Raw genomic sequence first — 14007 nt, 5'->3', positions numbered from 1 at the left:
TACGCAACTTTTGTCTTGTCTCCACTTTTGGGCATTGTTCCCCATTCATTTTTCCCTTTGAAGGTTGGAAGATAACGCAATACCTATTTAATGGTTTTTTTTTTTTTTTTTTTTTTTTTTTTTTATGTCTGGGGCCAGGCGGTTATTATGAAATAGTTTCAATCAATTTCCTATGGAATCACAAGTCGTACTTCAAATAAAAATGCTATAAATAAAGCATTTCAGTCTTCATATATAAAATATACAGCCTATTCATGTCATCAGCAAAAAAATATCAATAAAAGTATAAAAAATCTTCCACCTGGGCAGTCGTCGCGACATGAAGTATAGATATAAAAATTTTTATATCCGCTGCAGTGTTACGGTTTGATACCAAATGCAAAGCGCTTCCACACACCCTCGGTATCCTGGCACAGTGTCATGAATTCGTCATCCTGGAGGAGATCACACATCCAGTCCTGCAGGAAGGCAGTCCGCTCCGCAGTGGGCGAAGATAGATATAGTGAAAGTTCATTCTTTTCTGAAGTCAGCGGGCGCTGCAGGTGCTGCAACTGTGCTGGTCCACGTTCTATGATGACACAGTCACTGCTACCAGCTGGCTCGGGGGACAGTGCTGCGGTGACGTTCATGCTTTCGAGGCGTCCCCTTTCCATCACATGGTTTGAGACCGGGACTGGGGTCGAGACCGGGCATTGCTGGACCTGGCTGGGTTCAAGCTCGTCTTGGGACAAGGTTACCAGGGAATCTTGATATGTTTGTGTCGGGACAAGTGACTGAGACTGCGAGTCGGAGGCAAGCGAAGCGTAACGCTCTATTTGACTTTGAGTTCGGACTTCAACCCGGATCTGTTCTTCAGCCGTCGTTGGAATTGTTGCCACATTGTTGGATGAGCCCTGTCGGACGAGCCCTTTGCGGGTGGGCTTCAAGAAGGGCAGATCTCTTTTTGGTGGAAGCATTCGATCAAGTTGGGCCTCGTCATAGGCGGGTGTAGAAACAGGTCGAGTCAAGGTGGGTCGAGTCAGTTTGGGAATGACATTGTCTGGCTTGGAGGTAGTCTGTTTTGGCCGCTCATTGCCTGGGGTTATACCTTTAGGATTATATACTGGTGGTGGTCCTTGGTAGATAGATCGCTGATACGATGTGCTCGTACATGAAGAGGGCGGCGGGTCAGGTGCTATCAAGTGTTATACAACGATCATAATGATGCCATGAAGGGGAATTACGTACTTGTTATGCTGCCAGGGGCATAACTTGGCATGGCAAAGAAGGGAATAGGTGTTGTGTGGCTTGAAGTCATGGCATGACTTTCATCTACTGAAGCAGCTGACATCTGAACAGAAGAGGCCCATGTAGAAGATGAGGTTTGTCTTCGGGGTGCTTGCGACATGCTACCCTCTATCAATGGACAGTTGATTTCACTCAGATGAGCAAGAGCATTGAAGTAATCAGTGGCGCGTGAGAATTTGATCTGGAATCGACGAACCTAGAAAGAGGTCAGTAAATTCGAGATGTAGCTCAGGATTTCAAGATTACACAAACATAGCTTGCGCTTTGAGGGTATTTCACTGCGAGGCATGGTGACTTAACCACGACGGCGAAGAGCTGCTTTGTTGGTCGAGGACCATTTGCTGGGCTCGAAAAATTGCTGAATATTCGAACAAAGTGCAAAAGATCAATCTGCTCCTGTTTCATATGTGACTGTTAGCCTTCAGATGCTCGAGTGAGTTGAGATCAAGGAACAAACCAGGATGCCATCATTTCGAATTACTCTCAGCAGCAGTCTAGGCGGTCCAGTGAGTGTACTTCCTGCAATTTTCTCGAAGATGCATTGTAGGTCTCCATTGGTATTGACATGAGTCCAAGCCAATGGGCCACTGTGGTCAACGGAGGTGCTTGTATAGGAGAACTTGGCAATTGAAAAGTAGGCGATAGCAGGATTGGACTGCATTGTAATTGATTTGGATTTCAAAGGTAGATGAATCAATGATTTTCATCAATTAGACTGAATCGGTTCATTGGAAGACGTCCCGTAGGATAATTGAAGGGCAAGTCACTTGACCTCTCAAGTATATAGCTGGCGTTCAGTCTCATCACAACATTGAAACCTTGAAAAATGAACATTCTTTGAATCATAGGACCAAGGGTATTCAAAGCTTCATTCAAAACATTGAAAATAATATTATACTAATAGAATTGTTGGAATATCGGACAAATGACACATCACGAAATCCCTGTTCAGAGTGCATCGCAAACGACAACCTTGAACAGTATGCATATAACTGTGATGTCCCCCGTCTTTATCGACTATTCTGTCTTAGACGATGGAACACATTCGTCTCAGACAGAAGAGCAACTTGTAGGATAAATAGCTAGTCCTCACCATGAATGAAGAACCAGATTTTACAACCACTTCAAGATAACACAAAGATATTATAGGGGCGTAAAGCGCAACCTGTAATAGGTGTTAGAAGTGGGCGTTAGCCTCTCACCAATCTTGCTATACCCACCAGTGTACCGACAAGAATGTAAACCAAACTTACAAAAGGTCTGAAGGGTTTCTTTTCTTTGTATTAGTTGAGCTGTGTGTGCCTAGATTTACCTAGTAAGTAGCTACATTATGTGCCATGTGTCATATGTTTGTACACACCTCGGGTTTTAGACCCCAAATATATAGAATAACTCCAAACACCAATATACCCACCATAATCATAGATATACTATATAATATACATATTCACATAGGTAAATGATAGGAGAATAAGAATGCAGCCCATTAAAACCCATAAGACCCAAAATGCCAAGAATTAAATACCATATATCTTCATAAATTTTTATGGTATTAGTCTATATAAGAAGTGGCGGAGGGACAAGGACTTCAAATGAAGTACAACCCTTCTTCTCTAATTCGTCCCCCTTTCTCTTCCTCCACTCATATTTACGAACATTCAAGAATTAAAGAGTAATTAGCAGCACTTGGAAAGACTTTAGACTTGATCAAATTGATAATAAGACCAAATTAATAAGATTGGATGAGTCATCATTGTTAAACTACTTTTTGTATTCCTGCGGGAAAAAACAATGCAAAAGTTTTACGAGTCAACAGCTCCCGAATTTTGAATCGGATTTGCTAGTAGTGGGAAGAATCAAAGAGCTGAGAGCTATTGTCGATTATTTCAGGTTTGTCTCTGTCGATACCACTAGACCAAAGTGGGGCACAGGACCAATGGTTCCGACGCTGTTGGTTCGACATGAAGTGAATCTAGCGAGTTTTGTCTATTTAGTTACAGCGAGGATAAGATTGAGTAACACACCTCTTACAACTTCGCATCGACGCACCTAGATCTATTCCATCAAGAATACTAGTTGCATATGCACCGTAAGAACGTCACCGTTCCGACAGTCTCAGTCTTGCAGAGTAAGGAAAGACCTCCAAGTGTGGGGTTTTTGGTACATTTCCGCGGATCTCTAGTCCACATGAGCGAGTAGTCTTCACTATGATGAACTCCGATTGGGTGCGATATTTTCATGGTCAGACGATCAGATTGGGCAGGTGATGCAACATGGGTCAATCACTAATACGAACTTGATTGATATGATTACTTTCATCATTGATTCATCGGCCCCTATCATAATCTATTCATCACGGACTGGTGCCCAACTTCCGGCGGGTTCTCAACCACTTGTGACCGGAGATTATGATATCTATCCCACTGCCAATGTATTAAGAAAGGAGAAAGCGGAAAAACATGGTGAAGGATTTCGAGAAGCCAACTTTGAATCTTACTGTACAATTAGCTGGCCGGTGTGTGGTTTAAAATTTCGAAAAGAAAATAATCCACGACACTGAAAAAAGGATGGAAAATTGTGTCTATTAAACCTTTATGACCATGATTTCAGGCGTATTGACTGAAACCATGCAGCCTCCGAGGCAAATGGCGATAGAATACTGTCAATATGAAGGGGTCAGTCGTCATCGTTCCATCGTAAAGCCCAAAAAGCTGAACAATATTCCCAGTATCCTGGATACTATCCAGATGTTTCCCAATCAATTATCACGAGGCGTACTCCTTCTTGATGGATTTTCTCGCAATGAATGATATTTTTCTTCTGCAAATCACCGTGCGTGAATGTCGGTTTAGAGCCCTGAAAAATAAAAGGAACGTGTCTTCGAAGATATTCCGCTCTGTGAAGTGAGCCTCCGTTACCGATGTACTTTCGCAACTTTCCTTCATTTAAACCGTCTTCAGAGTCAGAAGGGCCATTCACCAATAAATCTGGCTCAAATTTCCAAAAAATTCCATCCAGAAGTTGTCTTTTGCCGAAACTGCCAAGGTAATCTGGGGATGGAAGCTTGCGTAAGTCGTCGAAGTATCTTCGCAGATCTTTTAGTATTTCTTCTTTCTCAGACGTTGTAAGATGTGGCCATGCTGAAAGAAGCGTTTGACCGATAATACGCTCCATGACAATGAAATTTTTCCCGGTCTCTGGATCTGAATAGAGGGCGAAGATGCGCGGGACAGGGATATTTATATTTTCCCGAACAAACAACATATTTTCTCCTTCAATGAGATTGACACCTGGCCCAAATTTCACACCAAAATACTGGCCCACTCCGACTATTCTTCGCCCTCCAGATATCATGCATATGTCCGGGGCATTCTCGATCTCAGTAAAGGTGGGTAGCGGGCAAAGTAGTTCAGTTGCATAGAATGGGACTTTAAATGGTGTATTCATCGTCGCCAACATTAATCGGTTGATATAATGGTTGTTAGATTGAAGGTTAGATCTAAGAGTACAAATCCTGGCGAGCGGCGAAGATAGCCTGATCGATCTAATAGACTGAGCAGCCCGATCCCGGCCTTTCTCGGTTTTGATATCGTGCACGTGCACGAAGCTAAGATTGACAAGGTTCTTGCTCAGGTTTTACGCCCTAAGGCAGATTTTAAGCCCCGCTGTACAAGGGAGATTATCCTGAAGGTATAGGAAATGAACCTAAATGCGCGGAGATTTGACTAAGGACCAGCTGATTATGACGCGTACGATGGCTGTTCTGCGGGTCGGTATCACAGATCAAGGAAAACACTGCCTCATCTTGAGCCAGGGCTCAGAGGGGACCAGACGATGTAGGGAGGCAGATTCACTTGATGGACCGCCGAGGAGGTGACGAGTCGTGCCAGGGACATAAAGGGAATTTGGAGCTCTGTGATCCGGTTCAATAGCAAAGATGCCTCAGAATACAAGGAGTATGATGGAAGTAGGAGGGAAAATTAAAAAAAAAAAAAAAAAACAATTTGGAGGAGTGAGGGACTTTAATAAAACCACGCACAGGGAGCTAAAGAGACTCACTCATGAAGCTAAACTATTTGTAAAATCAAAAAGTGACCAATCAAATATCCAATACCCGTGGCATTGTTATAGGAAACCCGTTGTGTTTCTTCCTAGCAGTACATATATAGATCGAAGATCATGGACCTTTCGTAATTGGGCATAGAGTATAACTATTTACTTCATTGCGTCTCAGCGGCTCTATCATGGGTATAAATCGAGAATCTAGCTCGTTGGCTTTATTTAGTATCTTCTTTCATGGAACCGTTTCTTTCGAATAAAGAGTATCCAGCTGATCTATCAATCCGCCGAGAACCATGTAAATTCGAATATGTATGATCATAAGGAGGGGCTAGGGGTAAATGTGCGAAGAATTCAAATGCTGCCCAGAATGCTACTTGTGCCTCCGGTGTGGCGATGAAACGGGGTTTAGAAAGCACAGCCACTCATGAATCCAGCTTCATTGGTATCCAACGGGAACTATATGTTTACTTTGCAACGGTTGTCGATCCTTTTTTAATGATCATTGAAATCTCTTGTCGTAACCTCTTCATTCAAACAGCGTTGTCCATCATCTCCACCTTTGGGCATTAGGGTATTGTCGGTTGACTAGGTTATTACCGAAGCAGACAGCTATTGATATCGTTTCTGTACGTATATAATAGGTGTATGCATATTGGGTAAAAGTGAAGTGTCATTCTAAAATGCTCAGATGAAAGAAGATATAGTAGCTGCCATGTGTCAAATGAGAAATTGACCGTCCAACCAGAAATGGTTGACGAAACTGGATTGTCTATCTAAGGATGAAACCCGCTTAAATACACACATTATGGGTCCTGCTGACATACGCAGCACACCCCTTAATATCGGCCCTTTGACACCATGCCAAGATCACATGATCTTGGTATGTCAGCTGATATTCGTTCCAACAGTTAGCAAAATCAGTGGCTTTGAGACGGAAGTGTCTTTTAAATTCATACCAACTAAGAATTATTACAGTATTAGATAGATCTGTTTGTCTGGATGAGAGAGATGTAGTACGTAGAAAATTATCTCATGGCTCCAATGTAGGCAGGATTTTTCTTCTCCATTTAGCATGTCTTTCTCTGAACCACCTTACCGAGCTCCTCAGACATAAGGTTCTGTATTTGAGCCTTGACTGTTTTCTGAATTTCTAATTACATGAATATATTCATAGATTTTTTGATCGTGTGTCAATTTACGCCTCATAAGCCAAGCACTGGAAGTCTGAAATTCAAAGTTGACTTTTGCTTTCTGTAATCCACATCGCTGATCCTTTTCTATATTTCTTGTCACTTATTCCCTTCTCACAATATACAATGACTAATTTTAGATTTCGGAGTTTATCTGCGAAGGTTCTACAAACAGGATCTGTGAACTAAGCATCTATAGCAGTGAATTGTCACCAATAGAGAAAAAAGAGGCTTAGTAGGGCGCAAAGCCGCAGTTGAATGGGGTGAGATATTGGAGACTCTAGCCTGATTGGGTTGCATCACCACTAATTATTTTGGCGAGGCTGACAACTTGTTCAAGTGAGGCTGAGAAGTATCCTTCCAGGTCTTCGGAATATTTGATCGTCAAAGTTAGCAACAAACTCGCAACGATTTCAAAGCCACACTTAAGACGCCTAGAAATGTCCGAATATCCATTATTACTAGTCCCAGAGAATAGCTTTGATCGACTTCTTAGCTTTTCATCAACTCTTTCCGATGATACAGCGCACTCAAATCAGCTATCAGGTAGCCATGATGCTTTCACTGCCTTTTTAGCAGAAGATGAAGCTGAAGATCTGCAAGAAGATGAACGGCTAGTTTCTCTCTCCAATAGACAATAATGGGGCTCTAACCGTCCATCATTTGACATAGAATTAGATGTGGCCAATGACTAGCTCCAAAATCAAATCATCATACTTCATCATACTTCATCACACTTGACTTCATTGCGCTCGGAGGAAAAACAATTATTTCAAAAAATGGTTGTCTTGGGAAGAAACAAAACAACTTTTGGCGCGTTGGCAGAGCATCATATGGACAGCCTTGATCTGGCTGCTGGCTATATGTCATATACTTTTATACTTCCTGGGGCCCGACGGTATCTATGGACTTGCTACTGTGCGGAGTAGTGATAACCTCAAGCAGCCTCAATATTTCAATCTCTTTGCTATCCAACTCCCTCTCAACATTCCCTCTGGAGCCATAGTTTTTACCTTAAATTACATGCGAGTGTGTATAGTTGCTCCATCTATATATGATCTCCGTCATCATTCCCAGGAGGCTTATTGTGTCCTTCGCATCGGTTATCAATCACTTGCGAATTGGCGGCATGCGTCTTGGATACGGAAGATAATCTGGATTGCTCTTGTTCTGACATCACTACCATTGCACCTGTTTTACAATTCTATCATATTTCTTTCCGCGCCTTCGTACGATGCCTACGAAATCATGGTATCTGAGGAGTTTTTCAAAGGAGCTTCTTTTGATATATCAACCTTGAATATGACTGAAGATGCGCCTCTTCCATACGGAACTTCTTGGCCAAGCCAGTGGCTAGATGTCCCACAGCTGCAAGAAACTCTTCATGTGTTCAGAAAAACCCTTCATCTTGAACAAATCTGTCTAACTCTGATTGCAGAAACAGATATGGTACGGAAGTCTACTCAAATTTTTGGACTGTTCTGATGATCATCAATTGGACTCAGCATCTTCCTCCAAACAACTCTGCCCTCGCAATTGGAGCGTTGCCTGTTACTCATTATAAAACTCATTTATCCAGGGATTTTATGGTAAAAATCTATGCTTGGAGCCCTAAAGATGGAGTTTTCCAAGAGAATAATAGTCCTTCAACCGTAACTCCTATATAATATCATTAGAGAACATTCACCTCTTGCAGGGGCTCAGAGTATCCTTACTTCATGTGACAAATTTGAGAATTCTGGGGAAAAGACTATACTATGGTACCTATCACTGATCCCATTCAGGTCTTTTTCTTCTCTGAAAAAACTACTGTCAAGTTCCGAAATTTGTAGCAGTCAGCTGCTCCGAATCGCATAGGTGCCAATTTTCAAGTTCGGACCTACCGTTGGAGACTGTTGTCCGACTGAGTAACTGGCACGATGCTCTCGCCTTGTTTTTGAATGACTGTCGGAGGCAATGACGAGAAAGAGTTTGATTGGCCTGAAGAGGTGTAAAAGGGCTTGGGTGAATTGCCAGGCAAAGCCACACCAAATGCGCTAGGGATCAAGCTGGGAACTGTAACCGAGCTAAATAGTGACGAACCCGATGTACTAGAGGAAGTTTTGCCTTTCTGCAATGACCCAGAGTCCGAGCTAAATAGGATGGGAGACTCAGAACTCAGGCTCTGAGCCTTACTGAATGAGGGCTGTGAGTCTCTTGGAAAACCGAAGATACCGCTGCTGGTACCCAAATTCACAGGAGAGCTTTTCATAGGGGATGGACCTCCTAGTGGTACTGATCCGAAGATGTTATGGCCCGAGCTAGCACGAGCAGCTTGAGAAGCCAGCACTGAGCTTGGCGCACTGGAAGTGGGAATGTCTCGGGCTAGTTATATCAGCTTCAGTTCTCTTCTGTGAGAGATATTGACTTACTAAACTTAGATTGAGTTGTAGGGTTGATAAAGGTGGGTTTTGCAGCAATTTTCCGGATATTGAATTTGCTTAATGTTCGCGAACCAGCTTGTAGTTTCTCCAATTCCCAGGTTAGGTGAGCTCGCTCATCCGCTATAAAAGAAGGCTCTGCAGCAAGGTCTTGAACCTGCTTGTCTTCCATGTTGTTGATTGTCTGGCTTGTAAGAATGCTTCCCAGCGGTCCAAGTAGACAGTTTTCAATTCCAAGGGTGGCAACATTGTCCACGAAAGTGATGATAGCCGTCTGATATTGTTATTAGCACTCTTTCGAGTCGGTGTATATTTGAGTTCAGAGTTGAGATACGAACTCACATCATAATATGCCTGCATCTGATCGACAATATCAGCTGCTGCAAACTGATTGTTTGACAAATCCAGCTCATTATCAGCTTGCCGAAGCCGCTCAATAGTAGTAGTAGATCCATCCTTAGAAGATCCTGATTGCAGGACTCGTTCCAATCTACCAAATTGGCGTTCACTCCTCGCTTTCTGAATTCTCGCGAGGAATCCTTTGCTCAAAGGCAATGGATGACCTCGTTTATTATAGGCGGTTAGCTCATTCAACTTTGCCATTAAATGATCTTTCATTTTCTCAAGCCCAGGATCAAGAAAATCTGTCATTAGGAGCGAGTAGGTGTGTTTATTGGCGAGATGTTGCAAGAGGAGGCCGATGAAATCTCTGACGGAGTCCCAACAATTTGTCAAATGCTCTCGAGCAATTTTCTCCCATGGCTTAGATTGTTCTCGAAACAGCTTTCCCACCAAAAGTTGATTGGCACTTCCCGGAAGTTCAATTCCTCGATTTTGACGTGCTTGAATGCTGAAGTCACTTTCAACATCAGGCCTGGTCCTGTATTTTGGCCTATTAATATGCGAATAGGGATTTTCCAAAATGGGCTGAGGAAGAAAAGCATTTTGCTCGGCGATAAATTGACTACACCCGACAGTTTCCATGGCATCAACAAAATACTCGTTCAGTTCGCGAATAATAGCACGAAGACGCCGAAGGTCTTGATGCAAAGGTTCTGTTCTGTTGTCAATTTCTCCGAAAAAATCATCATCGTACATGCCATTCAAAGCTTGAGTGGTGATGCGCTCAAAATTGCTGCTGATGTCGAGTAGGAACCCCTTCTGCTGCTGGAGAGTGCATCGAGGCGGGCCTAATTTAGCTAACCTTGATTGTCGATCGAGTACTCTTTCGTTGATTTCAGCGATGAGCCCTGGGAGATTGTGTTGGACATGCTTTAATAAAACAGTGCTTAGCCGATGTCGCAATCTTTCGACTCCCATACATTCTGCTTTCATACAGCTCCAATTTCCTTTTGCAAAAAATTTCTTTTCTTTTCTATCCCTTTCCTCATCGGATACTTTGCGAGTTTCAAAAGATCTGTTTCGCAATACATGCCACCCAAGCTTTAAAGGGACTTTATCGTTCTTCAGAATTTGTAGCCAAGATGCTTCTTCCTCTGAGTGAGCTTCAAGCATGTCAGGCTGGGTGATGATTCCGATAGTACGCTCTCGTGATCTATCAAATTCCTCTGCCATATTCAACACTCTCTGGATATGATAGTCATTCTTTGCCGAAACTACAGCCAAAATGATGCTGCGCTGATTTCGCATGTATCGTTTAGTGATATCATGAACGATCATGATCCCCTTCTCATCCTGAGATGTGCTATGGGATGTGTAGAGACCCGGAAGATCGACGAGTGTTAATTCGGGCTTGTCAGGTCCTAGTATTTCGACTTTAAGAATGTCATCGCTGAATCCTTCGCTAGTTATTCCTATACATTCTTTGGCTTTCTCAACCAGGGACTCCAACTGATCACTGCTGGTAACCTCGGCCGGTGCAAATGCTTGAATCGCCTGACGAGCTTCTCTACTCGTCCGAGATGACCCAGGCTCGATGGAAACTTTGAATCGAGACTCAGGATGGCGGCGTAGAATAACCTCCGTCGGGAATCTAGTGCAGACATTACTCTTCACTGGGAAACGCACACGAGAAATGGCCTGAAGAACAGAGCTTTTACCACTGGATTGGTTACCGCAGACGATGAGCTGCGGCAATCCCACAAGTCCACCGACTCCAATTGTACGAAGCTCATCGATCTTGTCAAGAAGAGAGCCTTGCTCCGTTTGCAGTTGATAGAGTGCAGTATCCACCTCGGTCGAGCCAGACATATTGATATCGATACCTTTATCAGACGACAAGAACCAATGTCGAACAAATCTCTGGTGGAAATTCAAGAATGGGGATTTTTTCTGAGTCTCGTACCCCTCAAATTAGAACGGTTTCAAATCTTACGGCGCAGTCACTTCCCACCGCGCTAAACACATATTGGAGAGACTATCACCAATCAAGTTAAACTCAGAAAAATTGAATAGAACAAAAGTCCGAATACCCCTGATTTGGCTACGATTTTCCTACGACAATACCGCAAATAATTATAGCTTTTCCTCTGTCCCCTCGAGTTACACCATATCGGACGTGTGTGGTTCTATAAAAGTCCCTCGCTGAACTTGAATTCAAGAACAAAGACGTTGATGAAGTTAAGAATGGAGAAATGATTGAAGAAGGAATTCGATCGCTTGAAATACGACTAGAACTTCATAAACTTCGCAGTTGCCCGCAGTTCCGGTAGACTTTTAGGATGGTGCATATGCTTGCTAAGAGCGCGTTAAGGCCGAGCGCTATTGACCTAAGCAGAGCCTGAATGCTCCACCCGAGCGAGCTAAAATGGGTTCTGGGTTTGTTGACCTTGTGCTCGTGACTATAGACAAGGCAGTCATGGGTCCTAAGGAAATGACCATGAATTTCCGAGGCAAAAAAAGCCATGCTTTTTTTGAGGCCACGCTACAGCCTTCTAAAACTCATCATAAAAGTCTACCATGGTACGTACCTATAGCCTATTCAATATTTCTATTAACAACCAGTCTTCTGTTCAAAGGACTTATACCTCAAAATTTCTCTGAAAATTAATTACAGCATGCCTAAAGAAGAATTTCATCATTCTAGCTTGTCTCTGATCCCTTCTATCTGCCTGAATATCATTTCAAAAATTGGGAAAAAAATTTGGCCTTCTAGCTGTCCACGTGACAGTTTTACGTGAGCACAAAGGTGCAATACGCATAGTAGAGTCTTCTTTTCCGGAATATAGTACCTAGGTATATTCGAATACAAATACTGATCGCGATTCATATAGGTTGATGTTCAATCATCGATACCTAGGTACCATGCGGACCTCAATCCCCCACTGAACATCAAAATTGAATTTGTACGAAGGTGGTTTTTGGCCTTGTAGTGCACATGTTGATACTAAAGGAAGCGTAAGGCGACACGAAGTGCTTGTCAAGTACTTAGGTAACGTTCAGGAATAGTGTTCGGCTAAGTATGATCACTCGGATCCATTGTTATGAAGAAAGTGTATAAGCTAAGATCCATAGATACCTAGATAGCTATAATTTATGGCTCTTGGCCTTAAGAGGTGTACTATTAAGTGGAAAATTCAAGAAAGATGACTTGGTAGACTTTACCACCGAGTCCAATCTAAGTTTGCAGCTACTTAGGCATGCTACCAACAAATTAAATCATAACATTCCAAGGCTATAGTAGTTCCGATGACCCTATGGTCAATAATGGGATATGAGAATTAGAGTCAACTCCTTATGTAGCTTACCTAGGTAGTCTCACGCTTCGGGAGTCAAGGCAGGCATCTAAAGACTTTCCATGATTAAAACTGGATAAGAGAGCAACTCCACTATAGGCCGAGTGCATCTCCTTGATAGCTCTCTCTCAATTTTGGGATTTTTGTCTGTGTTTCGTCTTTTGTCATCGCCCAGGATTTTTTGCTGCAAATACATTCTTATACTTCACGATCTTACCCTTGCCCACAGCCGCTGATTTCGCACCTAGGAGGATTTTTTCCTCGTTGTTCTGTTGGAACCATTCTTGATTATGCCAAAGAAAAAGAAAATGTCCCGCAAATAATTTTTCGTTCGCGATGAGGAATTTTGAAAGCGAAGCTTACTGCGCGTATCTAGGTTATGCGCATTATCCACAATCATACTGTCGGTACACCTGTACCAAGGGTGGAATAGATATTCAATGACAGGGGAGGCTATCGCCCACTTCTGACACCTATTGCAGGAAGCGCTTTACGCCCCTATAATATCTTGTGTCTTTGAAGTGGTTGTAAAGTCTGGTTTTCATTCTTGCTTTGCTAGCTATTATAAAGTAACGATTTAGTCACATGCCTGCTTTGTTCCATATTCTGATACATACTTTATAGAAGGAAAGGATTGGAGTATTGCCTCCGGTATCAGGCTAGGGCTGCGCTATGTCTTCGGGCGGCGGCTTCTCAATGTTCATCAGAGTTATTTTTGCTCGAAGAGCGTAGAACAAATGCCCTGGTTATAAAAGATCCTATGTTTAAATATAGATTGAGAAAGTGACAGTTAATACAGAGTTAAACGCAGACTAGAACTCTAATGTTCCATATGTCAACCTTCTGGTCCCACGGCACCTCGGAAGCACGGTAGATGCACTATATTGAATGAACTATTCATATGATTGAGTAGATCGAGTTTGTTGAAGTGAAGACTTTAGTATATATCGCACTTTGCTTTTTAGCTGGCGATTGATGTGCTTTCGGAGAAAAGTCCACTGTGCCTGTTTTTGAATGCGATTGACTCTGCTAAACAAAACATTCTTCATGAGGCTGGAGAAATCTATCATGTATTCACAATTTGCCAAAGGCGCAGATAGCCATAATAGAGATGGAGCTAGCGCAGTGGCTTCAACCATTCTAAACGTCAAAGCTATTAGTTATCGCGAAAAATAGCAGACCCCTGATGTGTATTCGGAAGTATAACAATATCCCACGAAGCGCATATTTCGTTGAAATATCATACTAGTTTTTAGATGAATTCTGCTTAAAACCGCATCATTAATGTCATTTCCCGATTCGTAGTCTGGACCATGAATCTAATATTGATCAAAACGACGGGTCGCAATGCAC

The 14007-nt window shown here is 42.6% G+C and overlaps 3 protein-coding genes across 3 annotated transcripts; all 3 read right to left on the bottom strand.

Moving 5' to 3' along the window:
* Positions 1 to 359: 359 nt before the first annotated feature.
* Positions 360 to 1948, bottom strand: N7495_004230 (uncharacterized protein; the record flags this gene model as incomplete). Its single annotated transcript, XM_057206881.1, has 4 exons — positions 360 to 1174; positions 1228 to 1483; positions 1540 to 1683; positions 1745 to 1948. The coding sequence occupies 4 exons, from the start codon at positions 1946 to 1948 to the stop codon at positions 360 to 362; spliced, it is 1419 nt and encodes a 472-aa protein (XP_057064561.1).
* A 2078-nt stretch (positions 1949 to 4026) lies between these two features.
* On the bottom strand, positions 4027 to 4746 carry N7495_004229 (uncharacterized protein; the record flags this gene model as incomplete). The annotated part of the gene is made up of 1 exon (XM_057206880.1): positions 4027 to 4746. One exon carries the CDS (start codon positions 4744 to 4746, stop codon positions 4027 to 4029), a length of 720 nt encoding a protein of 239 aa, XP_057064560.1.
* Positions 4747 to 8418: 3672 nt separating this feature from the next.
* N7495_004228 (uncharacterized protein) lies at positions 8419 to 11170 on the bottom strand (the record flags this gene model as incomplete). The annotated part of the gene is made up of 3 exons (XM_057206879.1): positions 8419 to 8872; positions 8956 to 9233; positions 9302 to 11170. The coding sequence occupies 3 exons, from the start codon at positions 11168 to 11170 to the stop codon at positions 8419 to 8421; spliced, it is 2601 nt and encodes an 866-aa protein (XP_057064559.1).
* Between the last annotated feature and the right edge of the window lie 2837 nt (positions 11171 to 14007).

Source organism: Penicillium taxi (genome assembly GCF_028828555.1).
Source record: "Penicillium taxi strain IBT 34144 chromosome Unknown utg000003l_segment0_segment0, whole genome shotgun sequence".
NCBI classification, from domain to species: domain Eukaryota; kingdom Fungi; phylum Ascomycota; class Eurotiomycetes; order Eurotiales; family Aspergillaceae; genus Penicillium; species Penicillium taxi.
The sequence above is the reverse complement of the archived record's forward strand: the minus strand, read 5'-3'. Positions and strand labels throughout refer to the sequence as shown.